Source organism: Protopterus annectens, chromosome 1.part1, assembly GCF_019279795.1.
Source record: "Protopterus annectens isolate FY-2018-M chromosome 1.part1, PAN1.0, whole genome shotgun sequence".
NCBI lineage: Eukaryota > Metazoa > Chordata > Ceratodontiformes > Protopteridae > Protopterus > Protopterus annectens.
This window is the reverse complement of record NC_056726.1, coordinates 1,242,834,565-1,242,857,973: the sequence shown is the minus strand read 5'-3', so window position 1 is coordinate 1,242,857,973 and position 23,409 is coordinate 1,242,834,565. Positions and strand designations below refer to the sequence as shown.

At 41.9% G+C, this 23,409-nt stretch overlaps 1 protein-coding gene across 4 annotated transcripts in view; it reads right to left on the bottom strand.

Annotated features, from left to right (window-relative positions):
• Positions 1-953: 953 nt before the first annotated feature.
• LOC122809628 (gastrula zinc finger protein XlCGF26.1-like) overlaps positions 954-23,409 on the bottom strand; it is a 382,837-nt gene continuing 360,381 nt past the window's right edge. For all 4 annotated transcript variants that reach the window (XM_044081268.1, XM_044081285.1, XM_044081276.1 and 1 more), the window contains one exon: positions 954-4,381. In XM_044081268.1, coding sequence (XP_043937203.1) covers positions 3,234-4,381 — 1,148 coding nt within the window. In that variant the 3' untranslated portion in view covers positions 954-3,233. The remainder of the gene's footprint in view (positions 4,382-23,409) is intronic.

Genomic DNA, 23,409 nt, shown 5'->3' with positions numbered 1-23,409 from the left:
TAGGGTAATAAATACTTCTCCCAAAAATTACCTCCCTAAATGGTAGTATGTATAAAGCCTATAATGAAGAAGCTAAAATACAGCCCCCTCAGGTAAACCATATTCCAGAAGATAGGACCCAGAGGCGTTAATCTCAGACAATGCCCACTGAAAGTGGCCTGAGAGGTGAGAGGTACACTACCCAAGAACTGCATCTTCCTTAAAATGATTTGAGAAAAAACTTTACAAGTAGGGATGCAGGCTGAGGTGCATAGCTTGCTGGCCACTTAAAGTACACCAGGAGGGCTAAAGAACTTTGGGTCAAGGTTAGGTGTTTTTATAATCTGGTTGATTCCTTTTAATAAATGTCTAGTATTGCATCAATGTTGTGGGCATTTTCTTTGTGTAGGTAGTTAGCTAGAACTATCTGTGTCTTTAAAGGGGGGAGGGGGATCATAGACTTTTACAAAACAGAACTACTGTTTCTACTATGTTTGGTGATGTTTTACAATGGAATATAATTATGCTTTGTCTCTAATGTCGACTATAAATGTCAAGAGAATGTGACTTTCTGTGAAATGTTCTAAATTTGACAATTAAAAAAAAGAAAAAAATGCACCTGGATAATTTGATGTGGTGAAAATCTCACTGCACACAAAGAATAGCTTCTTACATGAGACTGCTGTCTAGCAATTAGAATAATGCAAGTCCAGACTATGCCTCCCCCTGAGACGGTGAGTCATTCACCAACTTCATTTAAACCTTTGTGCCAGTCCGTGCATCAACCATAATGCAGTTAAACCATGGCTCTCATCATGACATCTGCATTAAACATAACCTGGGGATAGAAATCATTATGGCACCAGTCTCAGCATGAAAGTAGTAAATCACAAGTTTAAGAGCAATGCTGAACAACTAAACACCAATGGCTATTCATGGTGGGATATCAGACAGTATACAAAATAACAGAGGTATACATTTTTCCAGTTAATGGAATCTCTTATCATTTTATTCCAACTTCATCATTTTTACATTGCTGAAATGATTTCTCATATTTGCCCAAGCTCTTCATTTAATATTAGTTTATACAAACAAAAATTATCACAAATCACTTTTGCAGAAAGATGTAATTCGCTACTAGCAGGCAAGTCTTTCTCCATGTTTAATAAGCTTGTAATCCATATAAACTTCTTATATCTGCTTCCTTTTGTGAATTTAATTTATAAATAAATTTTAAGTTCTATTCTGCACTGTTTTAGTCTATGTGTAAATTTTGTAAAACAACAAAAGTTAACACTTTTTCTCTTTACTATAAATTCTTCAGTAATGTCTATGGAACATGATTTATACTTGAAACTCTTGCCACATTCGATGCATTTAAAAGGAAACCCTCTTAATTTCCCCAAATGCTTTTGGTTTCTAATACCATGATGGGAATAGGCCTCATTCCTAACTCAGAGTAAAATTAGAGTTCACAAAATTGGTATTGTTTCACTCTTTGATGTTAGCCAAGAGTGCTCTTCTCTGCACCACAATGTATCTAGAATTGCTTCCTTCTGTAATTCATATGGCGTTACATGTATTGGTAACACATTTAAGTACGATTGTAAATTATTTTTTATCAGCCCTGTTACTCCTACTACTACTATTAGAACTGACTGGATATCTTTCTTCCACATTGTTCTCATTTCTGCTTGTGAATCCTGGAATTTTTTGGCCATCTTTCTCTGTACACAAGACACTAATTGATAGGTGTAGCAGTTTCAGTGATTATTTTTTGTTGGGTTATTATATCTGGTTTACTTACATTTATTTTCTCAGCTACTGGTACTGGGTGATCCCATGTGATCCAAACTTCATCACTGTTAATAACACTTGCACTTCATGTATTTAATGCTTCTCTCTTCTTCTGTATTGTAATGTTTGCCCAATCCCCAGTGCAATAGTCTTGCTACATCACTGTGCCTTTCAGTATACAGTTCCACAGCCATGAGTACCTGGCAATGACATGTGCAACTGTTTCCAGTTGTTTTCCCCACATGTTCAACCTGCTTTGTGAATCAGTGTGTACATTGCCCACTAGCTTGGGTCTGCATTATTAGCCTTTCTTCTTTTGGCTTAAATTCATCTCTTCGCAACCATTTCTGTCAATTCTTGGTCAACATGTAGTTGTTCTAGAGTTTTCTTTACTTTTCATTGTATTTATGGGCTTGACATTTTTTTCCTTCTCATTTTTTTTCTTTAAATTCTTTTTATTTTTTGGCACTTTCAATTGTGATTCGATTCTCATTTAATTTTGATTTGATTTCTATTCCCACTCATCTCCAAAATGTGTCACCTCAAACTTCTTCTCTTCATGCTTTAGAATCTACGTTTGGATCTGATGAAGTCAGCAAATATATAAGTAGCTCCACAAGTGCAAACTTATAAATGTAGTCAATTTCAAGGTGGCCCATACTGTCTTCAGATCAAAGAATATACAATCTTGGTGTGCACTCACTTTATATACCATTTGATACGCCTGAAACATTTTTCTTGCTTTCTTGTCCGACTGATTCAATGCTGTTTGGGCCAGTCAGTCACACCCAAAGCTGTAAGTTAGAACAGGAAGAGCAAGTAAACTGATTTATAGTTTTGACTTTATTCTTAGATATAAAGGTAATTTTCAGTATATTAGCTTTAGTCTTCTGTAGTATGCCTAACAAAGCTTTGTTCTCATTTTTTAATGTTTTATTTCTAACCCTTCATCTCCTTTATATCACATTCCTGTACCAGGCTGATACTTTCTTGGTGCTGCAGCTTTCCTTTCATAAATGTTGTTTATGCATATTTATCAAAACAAATGTCATTCTAGAAAGAGTTAACCATTTGCAATAGTACTTTCATATCATCATCTGATGAACTACACAATTTGAAATCATCCACAAAAAGTAGATGAGAGGTCTTTAAACATGGCTGGTTTCTGCAAATTAAGCTGTAACCATCCAGAGTGGTGCTGAGTCAGACATGATTTAGAGCTAAAACTGTATTTGTACACAGTGCATTTTTAAGATTTCTCTCTCTTTTACGTATGCATAGGTAACAAGAGAAGCTGTTCTGCCTCAAGCTTTTTTCACAGGCAGCAAACAAACGGCTTCTCATGGTTTAATTTCTCCACATTTTTTCAGTTTTTAATACCATGATGGAAATGGACAAATTCTTAAGTCAGGGTATGATTAAAGTTCATGAAATTAGTATTGCTTCAGTCTTTGATGTTAGCCAGAAGTGCTAATTTCTGCACCATTAATGCCACCTGTATGTTTCTTTTTATGGATTAGCAGTTTGCAATACGATGTGAAGCTCTTTCCACAGTCAGTACATATGAAATATTTCACAGCTGGGGTAATTTCTCCACTGTGTGCCTTTTCATGACTTTTTAATGCACATTTTGCCCTAAAGTTTTTGCCACACTCAGTACATTTAAATGGCTTTTCTCCTCTATGAACCTTTCTATGTTGAGCAAGATATGACCTAAACAGGAACGACTTCCCACAAATCCTGCAGCTGTGTGGTGCTTTTCCAGCATGAATCCTGAGATGACTTAATAAACCTTTCACTGTTACATAACTTTTCCCACATATGCTACATGCAGCTGTCTTCTCACCTGAATGCATCCGTTTATGATTTATAAATGTATACCTGACTGAAAAACTCTTCCCACATTTAGCACATTTATAAGGTTTCTCTTTAACATGAACCCATTTATGCTTCTTCATTTCTGTTCTTGTTATGAAACCTTTTTCACAAATAAAACATTTGTAAGGCATACTGTCCATATGAATGGTTTTATGTACATTAAATTTTGATCTCCTTGTGAACCATTTTCCACATTCGAAGCACTGAAAAGGGCTGTCGCCTGTTTTTAATTTCTCCAAGTCTTCTTCAGCATGCACCCTTGCATGTTTTAATAGACAATGCTTCTTTAGAAAACTTTTGTCACATTCAGTACAGTTATACGGTTTCTCCTCAAGATCAGGGTGTGTTAGCAGATGTTTGCTAAGACCGGATCTGTCTGGAAAACATTCGGCACAAACACAACATGCAAACATTTTCTGTGCTGAATTATCCACATTACTTGAGCTGAAGTTTTGCTTAGGCAGCAAATGCTTATTGAAAGAGAGGCTACTCAGTCGTGTGAACAATTTCTCATTGGGGTCTGATTTATACTGCACCTCTGTTGTTTGACAGCTCCCTGCTTTGTGAATTTGTCGGTGTTCTCTAAATTTATGTTTGATAAAAGTAAACTGGTCAGGAAAACTCTTTTCACACGTAGTACATTTAAAACTCATCTCTCCTATGAGGCTCTCCTGGTGGGCAATAAGTTCCGATAGCTGATCCTTCATATAATCTGCAAACCTGGGGGCTAGAATTAGAAATAGACTATTAATGTTACTGTAGCACACTTTTAGTATTCAAAACCAAAACTGCTTTACTTACATAAGGAAAATACAGTTAACGTTAATATACTCACCATAAAAGTAGATGTTTGGAAACAGCATCACTACTGTATGAATTTATTATAGCAATGGATAATGGCCAACTACAGATGCCTGTCCCCTGGCCTGATAGTTTTTAGCAATTGCAATCGAGCCAGTGCCATTAGAGGAGGCCCAAGTAAAACTGAACATACTGCACCCCTTACTCTGCTCATTTTTGGTACTCCACAGCCAAACAGCTTACACCTATGAAGCTATATAAATCAAATTTATGGGTTACATTTGGGTTGTATGGCTACGCTTTTAAGGGCCCTGGTGGTCATTAGCTATACACCTATAAACCTACAAACAGCAGCTAAAGCGGTCATTCTGTTTTTCAATGCTGCTGCTAGGGCTGTTTGGAGAGGAAGACAGTTGCAGAGATTGGCTGCATTGTTATGGGGTTCAGACCTATACACCTGCACTTTTTTTTTTAAATGAATTATAACTTAACACATAGGCAATCATACATTTATATAAAAGAAAAGAAAAAAGAAGTTATGTACTCGCCATAATGTTCCATCTGTGGTGTCCATTTTCATTCTTCCTCAACACAACTGATGGGTTCGGATCCAATTGATCTCTTGGATCCAACTTGGCCACTGCTTAAGCTCTTGGCAACCAAAAACTCTCAAGATTCTCCTTTATACACAATGCACCAACCCCAAGTACCTCACATCTTGTTTGCTGACTTAGTAGAAAAGAATATTCATATTCAAAAGTGAAGAAGGCTATATCTGGAACTGAATATAAAAGACAGATAAATCTTGTAACTACTCATTCTTCCAAAAGTTATCAAGGACAGGGGAGTTAAGGAAGAATGAAAATGGACAACACAGATGGAATATTATGGTGAGTACATAACTTCTTTATCTGATGTTAATTTTCATTCTATCCTTAACTGATGGGACAGAGTTCAGTGCTACCTAAAATCCAGGGTGAACGCAAGAAAGGGATATTCCTGAGCACAACTGAGCCAAATGATGCTTTGGAGACCAGATCTAATTTGTGATGAGTAACAAACGTATGGGGCGTAACCCAAGTTGCTGCTGCACATACATCATCCATGGACATTCTGGACTGAAACACTGAGGAAGTAGCCATGGATCCAGTGGAATGGGCTTGTAATGGTTTTGGAAGAGTAATGTCCAATTTGTTATAAACAAATGAAATACAATAGGTTAGCCATCTCGATAGAATAATTTAGGCAACTGGCTTTCCCAATTTTACTTCTGCAAACGAAACAAACAATTGATGTCTTTTGCTCTGTGTAGGTAGAAATATAATTGTCTATGGAGATCCAATCAATGTAATATTTACTCACCTTTGCTAGTAAATTTAGGAAAGAATACCGGCAAATCAGTCGTGTGTGTGTGTGTGTGTGTGTGTGTGTGTGTGTGTGTGTGTGTGTGTGTGTGTGTGTGTGTGTAAAACATGCCCTGAAATGCACTGTTGTCCCATTGAGGACTGGTTTCTTTTTATGCCCTTTGTTAGCCAAGACAGGCTCTGGCTTTGTCATAACACTGAATGGGGAATTGTAGAAATGTATAAAATGTGTGCAGATTTTATAATATAATTTATGCATGCACATGTATGCATGTGCATATATATATATATATATATATATATATATATATATATATATATATATATATATATATATGTGTGTGTGTGTGTGTGTGTATGTATGAATGTGTGTTTATATATATATATATATATATATATATATATTAAATGTGTACATAGATAAATATGTGCAGATATGCATGTATATCGATACATAAAAACTCCAAAACTCCTCCCATCACTGTTACTGCCATTCCCTTCCTAAAATGGCTCGAACGTCCAAACTAATTTAACTATCTGCAACTTGCTACTGTTCACAAACATGTCTGTAAACCTTCGGACTTTCCTGTCGTCAGCTCTGTCTTCTCTGTCTTCTCCTTTTACTTCCCAAACAGGTCCCTTAGATAGGGAGATCAGCAACTTCTTCAGGTTCACAAGCCTAATCTGCCACTAGGCCAACTTCTCTTACTCTTTAGTCAAAAACTGGAATGCTTTCCCATTACCCATGAGAACAATCCAAAATCCTGCCCACGACAAAACTTCTCTCCACATTTACCTCAGTTACACCTGGAACACTTCCTCCTCTCGGCCCCCTTGAAAACCTATCTCAATCAACACACACTCCCCCCTGCTTTCTATGTGGCGTCTCTTCTATAAATTCTATATGCATTACTACTGTATTGTCAAGTGCACCTTCAGTCTCAGTAGTCCAATTATTGTTGGGGAACGAATGATGTACTATCTTTGTATATAATTGCATATATATATATATATATATATATATATATATATATATATATATATATATATATATATATATATATATATATATATAATTTTATTGGTATTGAATGTTATTACAACTTTATTACCACATTTTCTAGCAATGTTGTTCTACCTATCTGCTTAATTTCTATGTTGAATGTGCTACTTATCGTACTGAGGAGCTTTTCTCCTTGGGCCTCCACTGAAAACGGGCTCAACATGGCCCAGTGGACTTTCCCAGTTAAACTGCAAATAAATAAAAATAAAACTATCTGACGAACACGTGAAGGCAGCATAGGTTGCCTGGCTATTAATGGAACTAGAGAAGCCAGGCAGCCAGCCTAAGGTTGGTTATGTTTGGATGCCTGTCGGGTGAGACAGGATGTCCGGAGTCGGATCAAGAATCCAAGGTTGGAGAAGAAGTGAGGCCAAAGGAAGGGGAACCAAACTTATTTAGGCCAGTAAGGTGCAACGAGGATACCTTTGCACTTCAAGATATCAGCTTATAGAAGGAATTTTGGAATTAGCGGTATGGGTGGAAAGGCATAGAGTAGCCAGGGAGGCCAACCATGAAGTACAGCATCCCTCAGTGATTCCCCCTGTGGGGGATTAGGGCAAAGTAGCTGCTGCATTTGTTGTTTAGGGAGGGAAGCAAAAAGATCACAGTAAGGCTAACCCCACTGACAGAAAATCAATTCCATGATGATGCTGTTGAGGTACCATGTGCGAGGTAGAAGAACTCACCTGGTCAGTTTGTCTGCAATCGCATTGGACTTCCTTGGAATGTGTGTTGCTATGAGAAAGTGGTTGGATGAGATCGCCTGTTGCCACACTCTGAGACCTTCTCGGCACAAGGGGTGAGACCTGGTCTCTCTGTTTGTTGATGTAAGAAACTATTGACAAGTTGTCCATTTGAACTGCAATCATCCCCAAAGAGAGCGAGTATCTTGGAAGACTTGTAATGCTAAAAGCACCGTTCTCATCTCTAGGACATTGATATGCAAGTTGGTCTCTTTGGAGGACAAGTGCCTTGGACTGTTCTCCCTAGAAAATGCCCCTCAACCCCAGCTGGGAGGCGTCAGCGGTCACTATGGCCTTGGGTTGAGGGGGAATGAATGGATAGCCCTGTAGAACATAATCTGATTGCATCCACCACCTGAGTTCTCTCTTACACGTCTGCGTGATTAATACCCGAGTTGACACAGGTTAGGAAAGAATCAACCATTGCATTGTTAGCATCCACTGGAGAATCGTCATATAAAATCTGGGTAAGGGCACTAGGGTTATTGTTGCTGCCACTGACCCTAGAGCTTGAAGAACCAGGCAGACTGAAATCTTGGTATTGCAGATCATCTTTGTGACAGGCACACTGATGTTCCACTCACCAGGCTAAACAAGGAGAAAGTTACTGTCAGCTGCCTGTTGGGTGCCAGGATCCGCCACATAACGCATGCACTCAGGTCACTCCACAACAAGTACAAATATGACTCTGTCATTGTCCATGTTGGTGTGAATGACCTGAGACGTACCTCCTTGGACTACATGAAAAGGGGCATGGAGGAGCTGTCCGATCTTGTAGCCCAGGCAGGTATGACCTTAGCCCTGAGTAGCATCCTGCCATCACCCAGAATGATACCACAGTACAAGGACAAAATGATTGACTTCAACAATTGGCTAAGCTTCTGGTGTCATTCTAAGGGGATACAGTATCTGTCTGCCTGGGATGACATGATTGACAAACCACGATGCTTTGCCAGAGATGGCCTGTACCTGCCGCCCCTGGGATTCTGGACACTGGCTAAGGCTCTATCCACCCCTATAGTGCCTTTTTAGGCAAGGTTCAAATGACAAATTCATCACCGTAACAGGTATGGGCAAGAAGAATCTGAGGGTACTGCTACTCAATACTAGAAGTCTAAACCTCAAAATGCACTCACTCGAGGTGCTCCTTAAAATGGAGAACATCAACATCTGTGCAGTGACAGAGACCTGGTTCAAGGCTCCAAAGAGTACCCCCTGCATTACCAGGCTATAATTCATAACACACCTTTCAGCCACCTAACCTGGACCGAAACACTAAAGGCGGAGGCGTGTCCATATTCATTAAGGATATCCAAGCCTCCAGGCTAGTTGCTCAGCATAATGCATCCGAGATTATCCAAGTGCAACTAACTTTGGGCAAGACTGCAATCCAAATTGTAGCTTGCTACAGATCCCCCACCATGCCGCAGGATTCCCACTCCTCATTTCTTGATACACTGGAAAATATTAGGGTACAACCTAAAACCCTAATAATGGGCAATTTCAACTACCCTACCATTAACTGGGAAAACTACTCATGTACCAACTCTTGTGCTCAACGTTTTCTGGAATTCATAAATTCCAATGTCTTGGATCATCTTATTCACACCCCCACCAGGGGCAGCAATATCCTAGACCTGGTTATTACCAACATGGGCAACTGGTGCTCCACACCAGAGGTCAATTCCTCATTGGTCAGATCCGGCCACAAGCTAATCACCGTAGACATCCACATCCCTCCCCCACCCCCATTAGGGAAACCACAGTAAAAAATGTCTCCAAAGCCAACTTCACGCTTCTTAAGACAGAAGTAGCAAACTTCACGACACCCATGCTGACGGACAATAGAGGTATGATTGCTAAATCCTACACAAATGCACTTTATAAGCACTTGCACAAGTGCATGGATCGTGCAATTCCTAACAGAACCAAGATGCTATAGTCCAAAAAAAAGGAAGCCAATCTGGTGGTCCCCTGCCATAAACAAACTCTACAACAGAAGAAAGAAACTGTTGCAAAAAAAAGAGTAAAATCCCATGATTGGAGAAAGTCCCTGGTCAGCCTGAGTAAGAAGCTGAGATCCCTCCAATGCTAGTTATGAAAACAAAATCACCACTGACTCTAAATACAACCACAAAGCATTCTATAGCTATCTCAAGAATCTCAATGGCAACACTCAGATCTCCTCTGAGTTACAGAACAATGGCACTAAATATGCAGAACCAACTAATATTGCCAACATCCTGGCAGATAGGTTCAGTGCTAACTTTACCCCCCTGTCATCCCCTAAAGGGTCCGTCTCTATACCAGAAGAATGCAAAGTTCCTGTAATCATGGCTGCACAGGTAAAAAACACACTATCCAAAGCCAATAACACAGCATCCACAGGATCTGACAACATCCCAGGCTGTGTTCTACATGAACTACAGAACGAACTGGCACCCCACACCCAAGTACCATGTTCAGTCATAGCCTCACCTCAGGCTATGTGTCCAATGAATGGCGCACAGTGACGGTTATCCCACTCCACAAAGGGGGAGCCACCACAGACCCCGGAATCTACCGCCCCATTAGCCTAACAAGCCTGGTCTGCAAGGCTATGGAACGAATCATCATGGAACTTATAAACAATGACATCGGTAATCTCCAGACTCAGGACCCCACCCAGTTCGGGTTTGTAAAAGGCACATCATGTCTCCTAAACATGATTGACTTCTTTGAAGCAGTCATCAAAGCCGTAGATGAGGGTAAGGTGGTTTACACAGCCTATCTAGCTCTCGCCAAGGCTTTTGACACCATCCCCCACTCTGGAATTATAGATAAACTCACTAAACTAGGAATAAATCCCTATGTCACAAGATGGGTTGCCAACTGGCTCACTGACAGAACCCACACTGTGAAAGTAGCAAACTCCAAATCCAACTTCCGACCAGTGACAAGTGGAGTACCACAGGGTTCAGTCCTGGGTCCTCTCCTGTTTGGTATCTACTTTTCTGAAGTACAGGCCAACACAGAAGGTCTTTGGCTAACGAAGTTCGCAAATGACTGCAAACTAGGAGCCATAATCAAAACTCTAAAAGATGTGGACATCCTACAAAAGGGCCTTGCTGAGACAGATGCCTGGTGACAAAGCCATGGCCTCAAGCTCAATGCCAAAAAGTGCATTGTCATCCCTTTTGGTAAAAACTCTGTACCCATGAACTACCACAAAGGCGGTAGTCTACTTAACACTGAAAGTGTGATAAGAGACATTGGGACACAGGTGGATAGTAGTCTCTCCTTTGATAATCACATCGCCACAGTGGTCAGGAAATCCTTCTACGTGGCACACCTCATCACAAAAGGTTTCTCATCCAGAAAAAAAAGAGGTCATTGTTCCCCTCTACTCGTCACTCATTAGACCCATTATAGAGTACAATGCCCCCTTTGGTATGTACCTCACAAGACATCTACAATAACTGGAAAGGCCACAGAAATACCTCACAAAGAGGATTACTGGCCTCAAACAGATGCCCTATGCAGATAGTCTCAAAAATTTGCAGCTTTACTCCGTCGCATATCGCCTACTCAGAGGCGATCTCTGCCTAACACACAAAGCTATGTCAAACCCAGAGCTTTTAGACATGCTCCACTTAAAGAAATCCCAATCCCTACAAGCTACACACTCTAGGGACCTAAACCTTGTCACCACAATAAACAGAACATGCTGGAGGGATAGATTCCTGTCCCAGAGACTTCCCATACTCTGGAACAAACTACCTATCTATATCAAACAAAGCTCCTCATTAGCATATTTCAAGAAAAATCTTGATGATTGGATCGGAGGTAGGAAATTCACCACAGGGATCACTTCTGTGGCTCTGCTCGACAGTGGCACAGGAAAATAATTTTCTTGGGTGGCAAAAGCCAGGGTACCTTTTGGCTAGGCTCATATAGGCCATAGGGCCAATGGCCTAGCACCTACCTATGACCTGAGATCTTATGGTCTGAACTCTTGAGGGTGGTAGTGAGGCTATGGTTGAGTTTGTCTTGAGAACTGCTCCTATGAATTCTAGAATGAGTCGGTTCCAGTTGGGACTTCTTGTAGTTAATGGTTATCCCCTGAAGAGAGCAAGTCTGGAGGACCTGGTCATTTGCCCTTATCAACTGATGCCTGGTCAGACTGGAAATGAGCCAGTCATCTAGATATGAAAACACACGGAATACTTGCAGTCTCAAGTGAGCTGCTGCAACTGCCATGCACTTAGTAAACATCCTGAAATGCTGTGGTGAATCCAAAGGACAGAACTCTGAATTGGTAATGACTGGCTCTTGGCTGGAAGTGTAAACCCCTTCTGGATCATCTGTTCATCTTTATACGATAGTACACATCCTGAAGATCTATGGAGCACATCCAGTCATCCTTGCCCAGAAATGGGAGAATGACTGAACCATGAACATCTGAAACTTGGTTCATTGGACAAGCTTGTTTACGTTGCTAAGATACAAAATTGGTCTCCAATACACTGTTTTCTTTTGCACTAAAAAAGAACCTTGAGTAAGTTCTGGATTCTATCTGGTGTAGTGGGACCTCTTGGATGATAGATTTTTCTAGCAGCTTTTGAATTTGGATTGCTGCTTGTTCCCTCTGACTGGGTGGAACATCAGTGATTTTCTTGCGTTTGGAGGAGGAAGGAAAAAGAGAATTATATAACCTCTGGAAATAATCCTCTGCACCCAAGTATCTTTTTGTTGTATCTAGCCAGGCTCTCTGGTGCAGGGATAGTCTACCCCGATTACCTCCAGAGGTGGACAATCAGGCCTCCTTTCAGGAGCAATGGTAGGGTCTGTCATTGAAAGACTCTGTGGATCCCTGTTTTTTCAGGCCACCTCTGCTGCATGGGTGTCGTTATCCATTAGAGTTCCTTCCTCTGCCTCTAGGAAACTTCGTCCATGTGTGTTCTGGAATGGACCCAGATATTTCTTGAACCACATCTTCCGAACACCTTCATGATTCCTAGAAAAGGATCTTTGAGGGATTGAAAAATGCATGCCCATGGTAGACAGGGTCTTTACATCCTTTTCACACCTGGATGGTGTGTTCTTCACCTTGGGGTCAATCAAAGACGTGCCTTCAAAGGTAGCATTGACAAATGAGGACTTGAAGGGCTCCGCAAAAGCATGTAAGTGCATTCACACACGCCTCCTGATGGAAATGACTGAACCCGCAGCCTTTGAGGTTTCTTTGTCTATATGAGAAATCAGCCTCATGGAAGAATTAGAAATGGACTGCAGGGTAACAAAGTGAGAAGTCACAGATGAGTGAACTTGTTCAGTAACAGATCATGCGAGGGTATTTGACAGTTCCTTAATCAAATCCCTCTGAAGTCTTGCAAAATGTGCCAAATAATTCAGTGACCTTAAAGCAAAGGTCGCTGAGGCATAGACACTCCTCCCGAATCTGTTCATTGCGGAAGACTCCTTTCTGGGGGAATGGACAGTGGAACTCTCCTCAGGAAATTAGTTTTTGGCGGTTACTACTATGACCATGGCATCAATGGGCACCCCTTTTCCCCAAAACTGCTTGTCTACAGGTGGTGCCATAATCTTATCTGGTCTCCGAGGTATAGGCTCAATGGTGTCAGGTTCCTTCCACTGCTGCTGAGAGATCAACTCAATGAGCTCATCAGCGGGTGGAGTCACCCAGGACGTAGATGGTCCAGTATCAAAAACCTCCAGGTACACACACTCCTCAGATGAAGGGTTGCTGGGCATCCAGTCACCTCTCTGCTTAAGGATCTCTAGGATGTCTCCAAATGACTGGTTAAGGGTGTTGCCCTTTTAACACAACAGGTGCAGGGGTTTGAGAGTCTCACAAGGGATAATTGGCTGGGCTTAAAATGGCTCACAAGGGCAACTAGCCTAGTACTAATCTATTAGTCTATTAGTCTATAATGAGACATCTTTAGGAGGCGACCATGGGGACCCTTCACCTTCATCGAAATCCACATCTTCTGTAACAGACTCCTCTGGTGAGTCTAGATGCTTCCTCTTGCACGTTTTCTTCTAATGGACCTCCTCACTGGGATGCTCTGGACAGGTATCAGAAGAAGAAATCAAAATTGGTACTGACTGTTCCTGTGGAAAGACTTGGTAAGGTTCTGAGCGCAGAGACATCAAGGTTGCAGAATTGGGATCTGAGAGGGAAGGATTCTTCCATTCTGTTAAGGCAGAGAAAACAGCCTTCCCCCACTCCCAGGGCAAAATCCCTGAGGTGGAAGCTGGAGCCGAGCATCCAGTGCTGAGGTGCTGAGGCGCAGAAACGGCTTCTGCAACACCTTGGATCTGACAGGTAGGCTTCTGCTCAGATAGGTGTCCGGATCCAATCAGATCAGAGCACTCAGAGAAAGCTTTGAATCAGAGGATAAAATAATCCTTGGATCCAAGTCAGAAGAATCTGGATGGGTATGATCACGGGACTCAGACAGCTGATGGAGTCAGAGGAGGAAGCTGTAGTGAGGGTGTAACAGAAAAATGGGCCTCTTGACCAAGACAGGTAAGAGCCAAAGAAACACCTATCTGTTCCTGTGCCGAGAGAATCTTCCTCACCACTCTTTCCACATCTTCTTCTTCTTCTGAGAGACTTCTGGAAGAACAAGTGGAAAACACTGAAGGGAACCTAGGTCTGTCCAGAAATGGGGAAAGTACCCTAGAGGGTACCAGACCCACCAATGGTGAATAACGAGTCCTTGGTAAAATAATAGGAGTTGAAGGACCAGCAACAGTTGGTTCAGACTTGGGCTGTCTCAGATCAAAGGTTGGATCATATCAGTTTGGTCTTCTCAGATCCGAAGGAGCCAGATCAGACATTTTCCAGCTTCTCTGGATCCGAGGGTGAAGTCAGATCTTTGTCAGACCTTTTCTTTGAAGATTCCAAAGCAGAAGGCTTCGGACATGAGGATTTTGTCTTAGTTTTGGTTTTGGGAGATTTCTTTCTGGATATAGCCTCTCCAAAAGATGAAGGCAAAAGGCCTTTAAGAATAAATTTGTTCTTGCGCTCAACCAACACCCTGGGGTTGAAAGTACAGTTGTGTACACTTACCATAAATGTAGATGTTCGAGTGTATTCACTGTTGCAGTCATTACATTTGGGCAATCTGTTGGGAAGTTGCCCTCAGTCGGCCTGAATTCCAAAGTCTTGGGTCCTGCTTCAGTTGCTGTCTCCTCTTCCATGACATCAGGTTGTCAGGGGTATAAAAAGCAGCCAACGCCATTTTCTTTAGTTTTTCTTGCCCCAGATGTCAGGTGCCCCCAAAAAGGTAGCAAAAAAAAAAAAAAAATATATATATATATATATATATATATATATATATATATATATGTGTGTGTGTGTGTGTGTGTGTGTATATATATATATATATATATATATATATATATATATATATATATATATATATAAACATGCATCAATACAAACTTTACCTTTATCTACAAGCAAATACACCACATAGGTTGTAGAAGATAGAGAAGGAAAGATAAACTCCAGAAGGAAAGGGGGATGGCGGGCGGGTAACCTGGACTGCAACAGTGAATACACTCAAACATCTACATTTATGGTAAGTGTACACAACTGTACTATGTTCTTCTTGTTTCACTGTTGCAGTCATTACATTTGAGTAGAATCCCAAAGCTATGGATGGGAGGCTGGAGCTAAACAGCATTAGGTGCGGCTACAAGGCCCTGCAGAACTGCAGTGGCAAAGGCTGCCCTGGACTTAGAGTAGAGAGGCAAATGATAATGCTTTGTAAAGGTGTGAACAGAACTCCAAGTAGCAGCCTCTAGAATGTCTTTGGTTGGTACTCCTCTGAGAAAGGCTGCTGAAGTAGCTGCAGCTCTGGTGGAATGAGACTTAATGCCCTTGGGCACAGGTTTGCCATGGTGTAAGTAGCAGAAACGAATGCAGTGGCTTATCCACTTTGAAACAGTCTGCTTTGAAATAGCCTTTCCCTCTGATCCTGCAGCATATGTCACTGGTAATTGCTCAGTTTTTCTTAGAGCTTTAGTCCTGCTCAGGTAGAATCTTAGCTTTCTGTGTACGTCCAGGGAATGCAGAATTCTCTCCCCCTTGTTCTGCGGATTTGGATAAAAGGTTGGCAGATGAATAGTTTGGTTAAGCGCCACACTGGAAACTACCTTAGACATAAATGAAGGATTGGTCCTCAGAGACACCCTGTATGGGTAAAATATGATAAAAGGCTCCACAGCCATGAGGGCTGTAGCTCTGAGACTCTTCTTGCTGAAGTAATTGCTAGGAGCAGAGCTGTTTTCCATGATAAGAACTTTATATCCGCAGTAGGAGCTGGTTCAAATGGGGGCAGGGTGAGCTTTTCCAGCACATAACTGAGGTCCCATGCAGGTATTGGTGATCTTTTGGGAGGCCTTAAATTTTTGGCTCCTCTAAGATACTGCTTTAGTAAAGGATGAGAAAAGATTGGTGGCTCTGTATTGTAATGAGCCGAAATGGCATGGATTTTTATTGATGAGAAAGATGGGCCTTTGTCAAGCATTATAATATCTGAGGAATATTTGGTTCTGCTATATGAGTTCCTTGTGCTTGATTCCAAGCACAGAATCTCTTCCATTTAACAGCATAAGATTTTCTAGTACTAGGCCTTCTGGCTTCCAAAATGACACCAGTCACAGCTTTACTGAGAGGTGTTGTTTGTATAACTACACAATCAGCCATGCTGCCAGGTTCAGTGTTTGGAGTTGATTGTGCAGGATCTGCTTGTTTTGCTGGGACAGTAGATGAGGTCTTTGAGGTAAGGTCCAAGTTGGGTATGGAGACAAGTTCCATAGTATTGGGTACCAGTATTGGCAGGGCCAGTCTGTAGCAATTAGTATCATCTTTGGTTTCTCTTGTCTGACTTTTAGTAGGACCCTGGGAAGAAGAGGCAGAGAAGGAAAGGCGTAAACTGATAGGTTTTTCCAACTGAAGGATAGGGCGTCCACTTTCCATGCTTGGCTGTGATAAGTCATTGTGCAGAATCTTTTCAACTGATAATTCTGAGGAGAGGCAAATAGATCCATGTCCGGGCTCCCCCATTTCTTTGTTATCATGCTGAAGACTTGTGGATCTAGTTTCCACTCGTGAGGGTCCATAAGGTTCCTGCTTAAATCGTCTGCCAGTGTATTTTGTTTTCCTGGCAGGAATTGAGCTTGAAGATGTACTTGGCAAGTTAAAGCTGTTCCCCACAGTGCCATGGCTAATCTGCAAAGGGGGTATATGAGTGCGTGCCCCCCTGCTTTTTTATGTACCACATTACCGTGGTGTTGTCTGTCTTTATCAATAGTTGTCCTGGACGAAGTAAGTCCTTGAAGGCTGTCAGGGCATTTTGAACAGCTAGCATCTCTTTTTGGTTGATATGCAGATGCATTTGTTTTGGGGTCCATATGCCCAGAATGCATCTTCCCACCAGGTGGACCCCCCATGCATAATCTGATGCGTCTGTTGTTAAGGTTTGGCTGGCAAGGGGCAGAGTGAAGGCCCGTCCCATGTTTTGGTGACATGCCTTTGCCCACCATAGAAACTCCTGTTATAGGCAGGGAATGAGAGGAATCATTGTTTCCAGACTGTGACAATGTTGTCTCCATAAACTTTTTAGGTACCATTGAAGTTTCCTCATATGCAGTCTTGCATATGGAATCAGTAGGATGCAGGATGCCATGAAGCCCAAAGCCTGCAAAGTTTGTCTTGCAGATAACTGGGTTTTTGTTGCCATCAGTTTGAAGTAAGTAGTCAGTTGCCTTTGTTTGTCTGGCATGAGGAAAGTCATCTGGGCAGTTGAATTCAAGCTTGCACCCAAGAATGTTATCTTTTGAGAGGGTACCAGTTGTGATTTCTTTTCGTTTATTGTGTACCCTAGGCATGTAAGTCGCCTTTTCACAAACGCCAGGTGTTGAAGAAGAATATCCTTGTTCTCTGCTTAAATGAGGCAGTCGTCCAAGTAAGGATATATTTGTATATTTCTTTGTCTGCAAAAAGCAATTACTGGTGCCAGGCACTTTGTAAAGACCCTGGGTGCAGTAGATAAACCAAAGGGCAGTGCAGAGAATTGGTAATGCATTGTGCCAGTCTTGAAACGGAGGTATCTTCTGCACAATTCCCTTATTGGGACATGCAGGTATGCCTCTTTTAGGTCTAATGTCACCAGCCAAGCATTCTTGCCCAGCATGGGCAGAAGCTGCTGCAAAGTCAGAATTTTGAATTTTGGAATGTCCAGGTATGTGTTCAAAATTGATAAATCCAGTATGGGCCACCAGGCCTTGTCCTTTCTGGGTATCAAGAACAGTCTTGAGTAAAAACCTTGTCCTTTTTCCTGTTCTGGTACTGGCTGAATGGCCCCCATATTAATGAGGGACGTAACCTGTTTCTGTGCCTCTACCCATTGATTTTTTGCCAGATCCGGCCAACCGTTTGGCATTGGCAGAGTATGGAAATGGAATCTGTATCCCTGTAATACTATGTTTAGCACTCACTTGTCCTGGGTTAACTGCCAATTTTGAGCAAAAAGTGCTAATTTCCCCCCTAAGGGTGCTGCCAAAAGGTAAGTGCTTGGTGAATTTATTTATTAATTAATTTATTTATTTAAATTTGTTGACTGGGAGTGTCCGACTGGACGTAGGTCCATTTTCAGTGGAGGCCCGGGGAGAAAAGCTCCACAGTTAAAATAAACAGACAGTATTTACATTGGATTACATAGTGATTAACAATTTACATAGCAATTACTTACAACGTATTTACAGATGAAGAACATAGTAGGTAGAGGGAAGTCATTGGGACTGTTTTCTGTAGGGTTGTGTTTTATCTCCTCCAGATTTGGAGGTAGAAGCACCCCATTGCTTTGACCTGTAAGAATCTTGTGCCTGGTATCTGGAACCCTTAGGGCATCTGGATTTTCCCCTTTGAGCTCTGTCGGACACAGGAAAGGACCAATTTTTTGTAGGCCAGTGTCTACTGAATCTCGGTGGCTGCACTTGTAAGAAGTCTTTTACAGTTTGCATAGACTTAGCTTTGTCTTCCATTTTCTTTAAAGCCTCTTCTGCTTTAATACCAAACAAGTATCATGCTGTAAAAAGACGCATCCAATAATTTAGCTTTAACATGATCAGGCAAATTTTGCTCTTTTAGCCAGGCATGCCTCCTAATCACAGATCCAGTAACTGCGGCCCTGCAGGAGGCCTCTAAGGAATCAAAACCACATTGCAAAGTATGCTTTCCAACTTGTTCAGCTGCATGCAATAATTCCTTCAATTCTTTACTTTCTGCACATTCAGAAATCAACATCATTTTCTGTTTCAGCAATCCCATAACATGTTGTTGATACTTGAGCATATGAAACTGGCAGTTTAAGGCTCTAATTGCCAAGGTTGCAGATACCTTCTTTCCCCATCTATCCAGTGCCCTTGAACATCTATCCAGTGCCCTTGAATCTCTGTCAGAGGGGGTAGGATTTTTTGCTGTTGAGGCCTTAACTCCCTTTGGACCCTGTGAAATAGTTTCAGGATCAGCAGGAGGGTTTCTAAATAAAAATTTGTGCGAGTCAGGGACCCTGTAATATCTGTCAGGCTTGCTGGGAGCCGGAGGTAAGGAATCAGGGGTCAAGATTGACTCCGAAAACACATCATCCACAATGTCTAAAACAGGGGGTATTGCTAAAGGCCTGTGCTGAGGGAGAAGTAAATCCCTAAGCCTCTTTTTTGATTCTGAAAAATCTTGACTCTCCCAGTGAAAATGCTCCCGCAAAATATGCAAGGGTTTTCCAAATGAATAACCCTCAGGAGGTGATGCAGATGGGATAGACTCCTCTGCATCAGAATCCTCATAGGGAGGTATAGATAATTCCTGATCAGAAGAGTAATCAGAAGAAATAGAAACCTGATCTGAAGATTCATAATCAGTGTCTTGCCTAGGCCTCTTATCAGGAGGGGGTTAGGTAATAAGGTCTTCAGCCATTTTGATCATCTGTTTTTTTAGGCATAGAGGCCTGTGCAAGTGGCTCATGCGTCAGATTTTTAGCTTTACAAGTTGATTTTGTCTTTGGTTTTGCAGCTGTCGTCGGTTTGATATAAAAATGTTGAGGCCTGAATACACCCTCAGAAGCCGGTGCCTGCTCAGCGGCTCTGGACCCATCCGAGGGAGATACATCCGTGGGTCCAATACGTTGAGTATCTCGCGGCGTGCCAGACTCCACACAGGTCTCGGTAGGGGCCTGCGACTCGAAAGTAGCAGGTATCAGGGGCTGCATAAGCGCCTCACTGAGTACCGGTGAACCGGCGACTGGCTTAGGAGAAGCTTCGTCGGTTTTGGACCTTGACTGTCTGTCTCTGTCCTTTTCTTTGTGTTTTTTTTGTACTTCGGTAGTCGGATTGCTATCCGACGACATTTCTGGGTAGTTAAATCTGTTTCCCAAATATTTTGAGGCAAAAATATACAGACGCTTAATAGTGCGTTGGTTAAATCTAGCACAAAATCGACAGCCAGGCACGTTGTGATCAGGGCCTAGGCAAGGAATACAGTATACATGGAAATCCTTATGAGGTATTTGCTTCCCACAAGTAATACAATTATTAACTTTTTCTGACATCGGTATGGAGCAAGAAAAAAGTTTCCCCAATGGGGTACTTGGCTTTAGTGAAGACTTCAGTACTGAAACTCAAACTCGAAAATTTCAGGAGTCGGCCGACCGGCACTTGCAAAATGCTTCTGCTTCGGGCACCACGTGGCAAGAAAGACTAAAGAAAATGGCATCAGCTGCTTGTTTTATACCCCTGATGACCTGACGTCATGGAAGAGGAGACAGCAACCGACGCAGGACCCAAGACTTTGGAATTCAGACCGACTGAGGGCAACCTGCCAGCAGATTACCCAAATGTAAGGACTGCAACAGTGAAATACAAAGAACATCCTGTGGCAAATTGAGCAATCTTCTTCCAAGTGAGGCTGTCCTAAGCATACACAAAGTGTGGGCTTCTGATAAGGGGAGCTTATGCCCACACTTAGTACATTTATGAAACTCTGATGAAGCTTCATCCGCCATACTGTCACAACAATGAAAATCAACAAGGAGAAAAGATTCACTATTTCTATTACTATTTTTTTAACAGAGACAAGGACAAATAAAAGGGCAAAAAGAAGACAGAACTACCGCCAAGAATGGTATCAGAAAAATGACATAAAATGTATTACTAAGGAAAAGATACTAATAATAGTATCAAGCAGTAGGCAAGCACAAGAAAAAATAGAAAACTAAGAAATTTAGAACACATGCAAAATAAGTATGTGATAGGCAAGGGGAATACTTAATCTAAATATAGAAAAAGAGAATTAAGTAAATAAAGGACGCTTTCACAACCTTATCTTAATGTCGCTCGAGAGTGTTGTAAACCATGTCTTTCACTGAAAAGCAACAAACAAAATCTGAGGTAAATGGTATTGGTGCATTGTGAGCGAAGGAGAAGCTTTGCCACAAGCTTTAGCAACAGCCAAGTCGGATTTGAGGGATCAGACTCAAACTCATCAGTTGAGGATAGAATAAAAACTGACATCAGATTCAATATTTTCACTGGCATTTTAATACTCCAAGCAGTTCCCAAAGAATATATCCTCAAGTAGATGGCAAATGTTGGAGTTGTGATGGGGAAGACATTCATACTTTCTGGATTTAAGTAACTTTGCTTTTTTTCACTTGGAATAGCTTCTGTAGCTTACCCTGAAGTAGCTTGAACTGTTTTTTTAACTGTTTGCTGCATTATTTTAAAATCTGCACTTAAAGTTACTTTTTAGTCGAATTTGATCTAAAGTTTGTTTGTTTGCTTGTTTAATTTAACTGTTGAGGCTGCCCACTAAAGTTTGCTAGCCTGTGTAACTGATTTATCACTGTTTCTGCATTTTCTGTGTGTTTCTATCAAAAAAACAAAAAAATAATCCTTGTTTTCCCGCCTCTCCTCGACTAGTTTAGATCAGTTTACAGGCATTGTTGTATTCTGGGCTGTGGTGTAGTTCCTGTGTTGTCCATTACCTTACTTGGATGGAAGGAAGTTTCTTTGCTCACCAGTGGGAGTGGGGAGCCTTGAGCAGCCTACCTGTCCCTGTAGGAAGTGACCTCAGCACAAGAAGCTGTAGTAATTGGTTGTTTTGGATAATTTCTATCTCTTTTGTAGTTCCCTGTTTAAAATCCGTGTTTGCACGGCTTTGCACGGTTGTGCGCATATCGGAGCACCGGTGAAACTTCTTCTGGCTCCGCCAAGTCTGGTCTTCAAATTTTCCCTTAAGGAAGCTCTACTCTTAGTATAATCAGACTACTCACTGTATTATAAGCCTAGCACTTGTTCTCAATACTGCTCTACTAAGTAAGCACTCTCGTACTAAGTAAAGCACTACATCTACCTACCACCCCTGTGAATATCCACTTCCCTTAAAGGTACAGCACTCCCTTATACTGCTCTAGCATGTCGAGTGGTAGATTACTGGCGTCCTCTCCAGTTCATCTGGTCAACCTGGGTATCCTGAGACAATGCTACAGTTGTCTCATGTACACAGATAACCCTCTCCTCCTCCCAACAAACACAAATACATGTGAGAGATGCAACTATATAGCCAAACTGGAGGCTGAACTCTCTCAACTCAGGGCTGGCATGACCAGACAGGAGGAGATGGTAACCACACACACAACAATCCCAGTCCCACATAGACCTACCACAACTGCAAACCAAACACATAAAAACACAAAGACATACTCGGAGGCTCTAATAAAAAACTTACCAAAACAACAGAGACTCCCAAAGCAGACATCCAAAAATCCACCACCTCAAAACAAAACACATGCAACACATACTTCAATAAATCAGTGTGTCAACCAATCACAGCCCTTAAGGCCAAACACCATGCCTGATACACTAGTAATAGGTGACTCTATAGTCAGACACACTGATGTCCCGCTGACCAGGCTGAACAAGGAGAGGGTGACTGTGAGTTGTCTATCTGGAGCTAGGATCCACCACATAACACACGCACTCAAGTCACTCCAAAGCAAGTACAAATATGAGTCCGTCATTGTCCATGCTGGCGTGAATGACCTGAGATGTACCTCCCTGGACTACATGAAAAGAGACATAGAGGAGCTCTCCGATTATGTAGCCCAGGCTGGTATGACTCTGACCCTGAGCAGCATCTTGCCCTCACCAAGAAAGATACCACAATACAAAGACAAGATGATCAGCTTTAATAATTGGCTCAAGTACTGGTGTCATTCTAAGGGGATCCAATGTCTGTCTGCCTGGGATGACATGTTGGACAAGCCACGCTGGTTCGCAAGGGATGGCTTACACCTGTCACCACTGGGCTTCCGGATATTGGCTAAGGCTCTTGCCACCCCCATAGTGCCTTTTTTAGGCAAGGCTCAAAAGACAAACCCACCTCCTTAGAAAACAAAAATGGAAAAAAACTAAGGGTAATGCTGCTCAACGCCAGACGCCAGAAGTCTAAATCTCAAGATGCAGGCACTCGATGCACTCCTCAGCATGGAGAACATCGACGTCTGTGCAGTAACTGAAACCTGGTTCAAGGCTCCTGAGAGCACCCCAGCGCTACCAGGCTATACCTCGTATCATGCTTTCCGGCCCCAAAACCCGGGCCAAACCACAAACGGAGGGGGAGTGTCCATATTCATCAAGGACACCCACACCTCCAGGTTAGTAGCAACACATGAAGCATCAGAGACTATACAGGTACAACTAACCATAG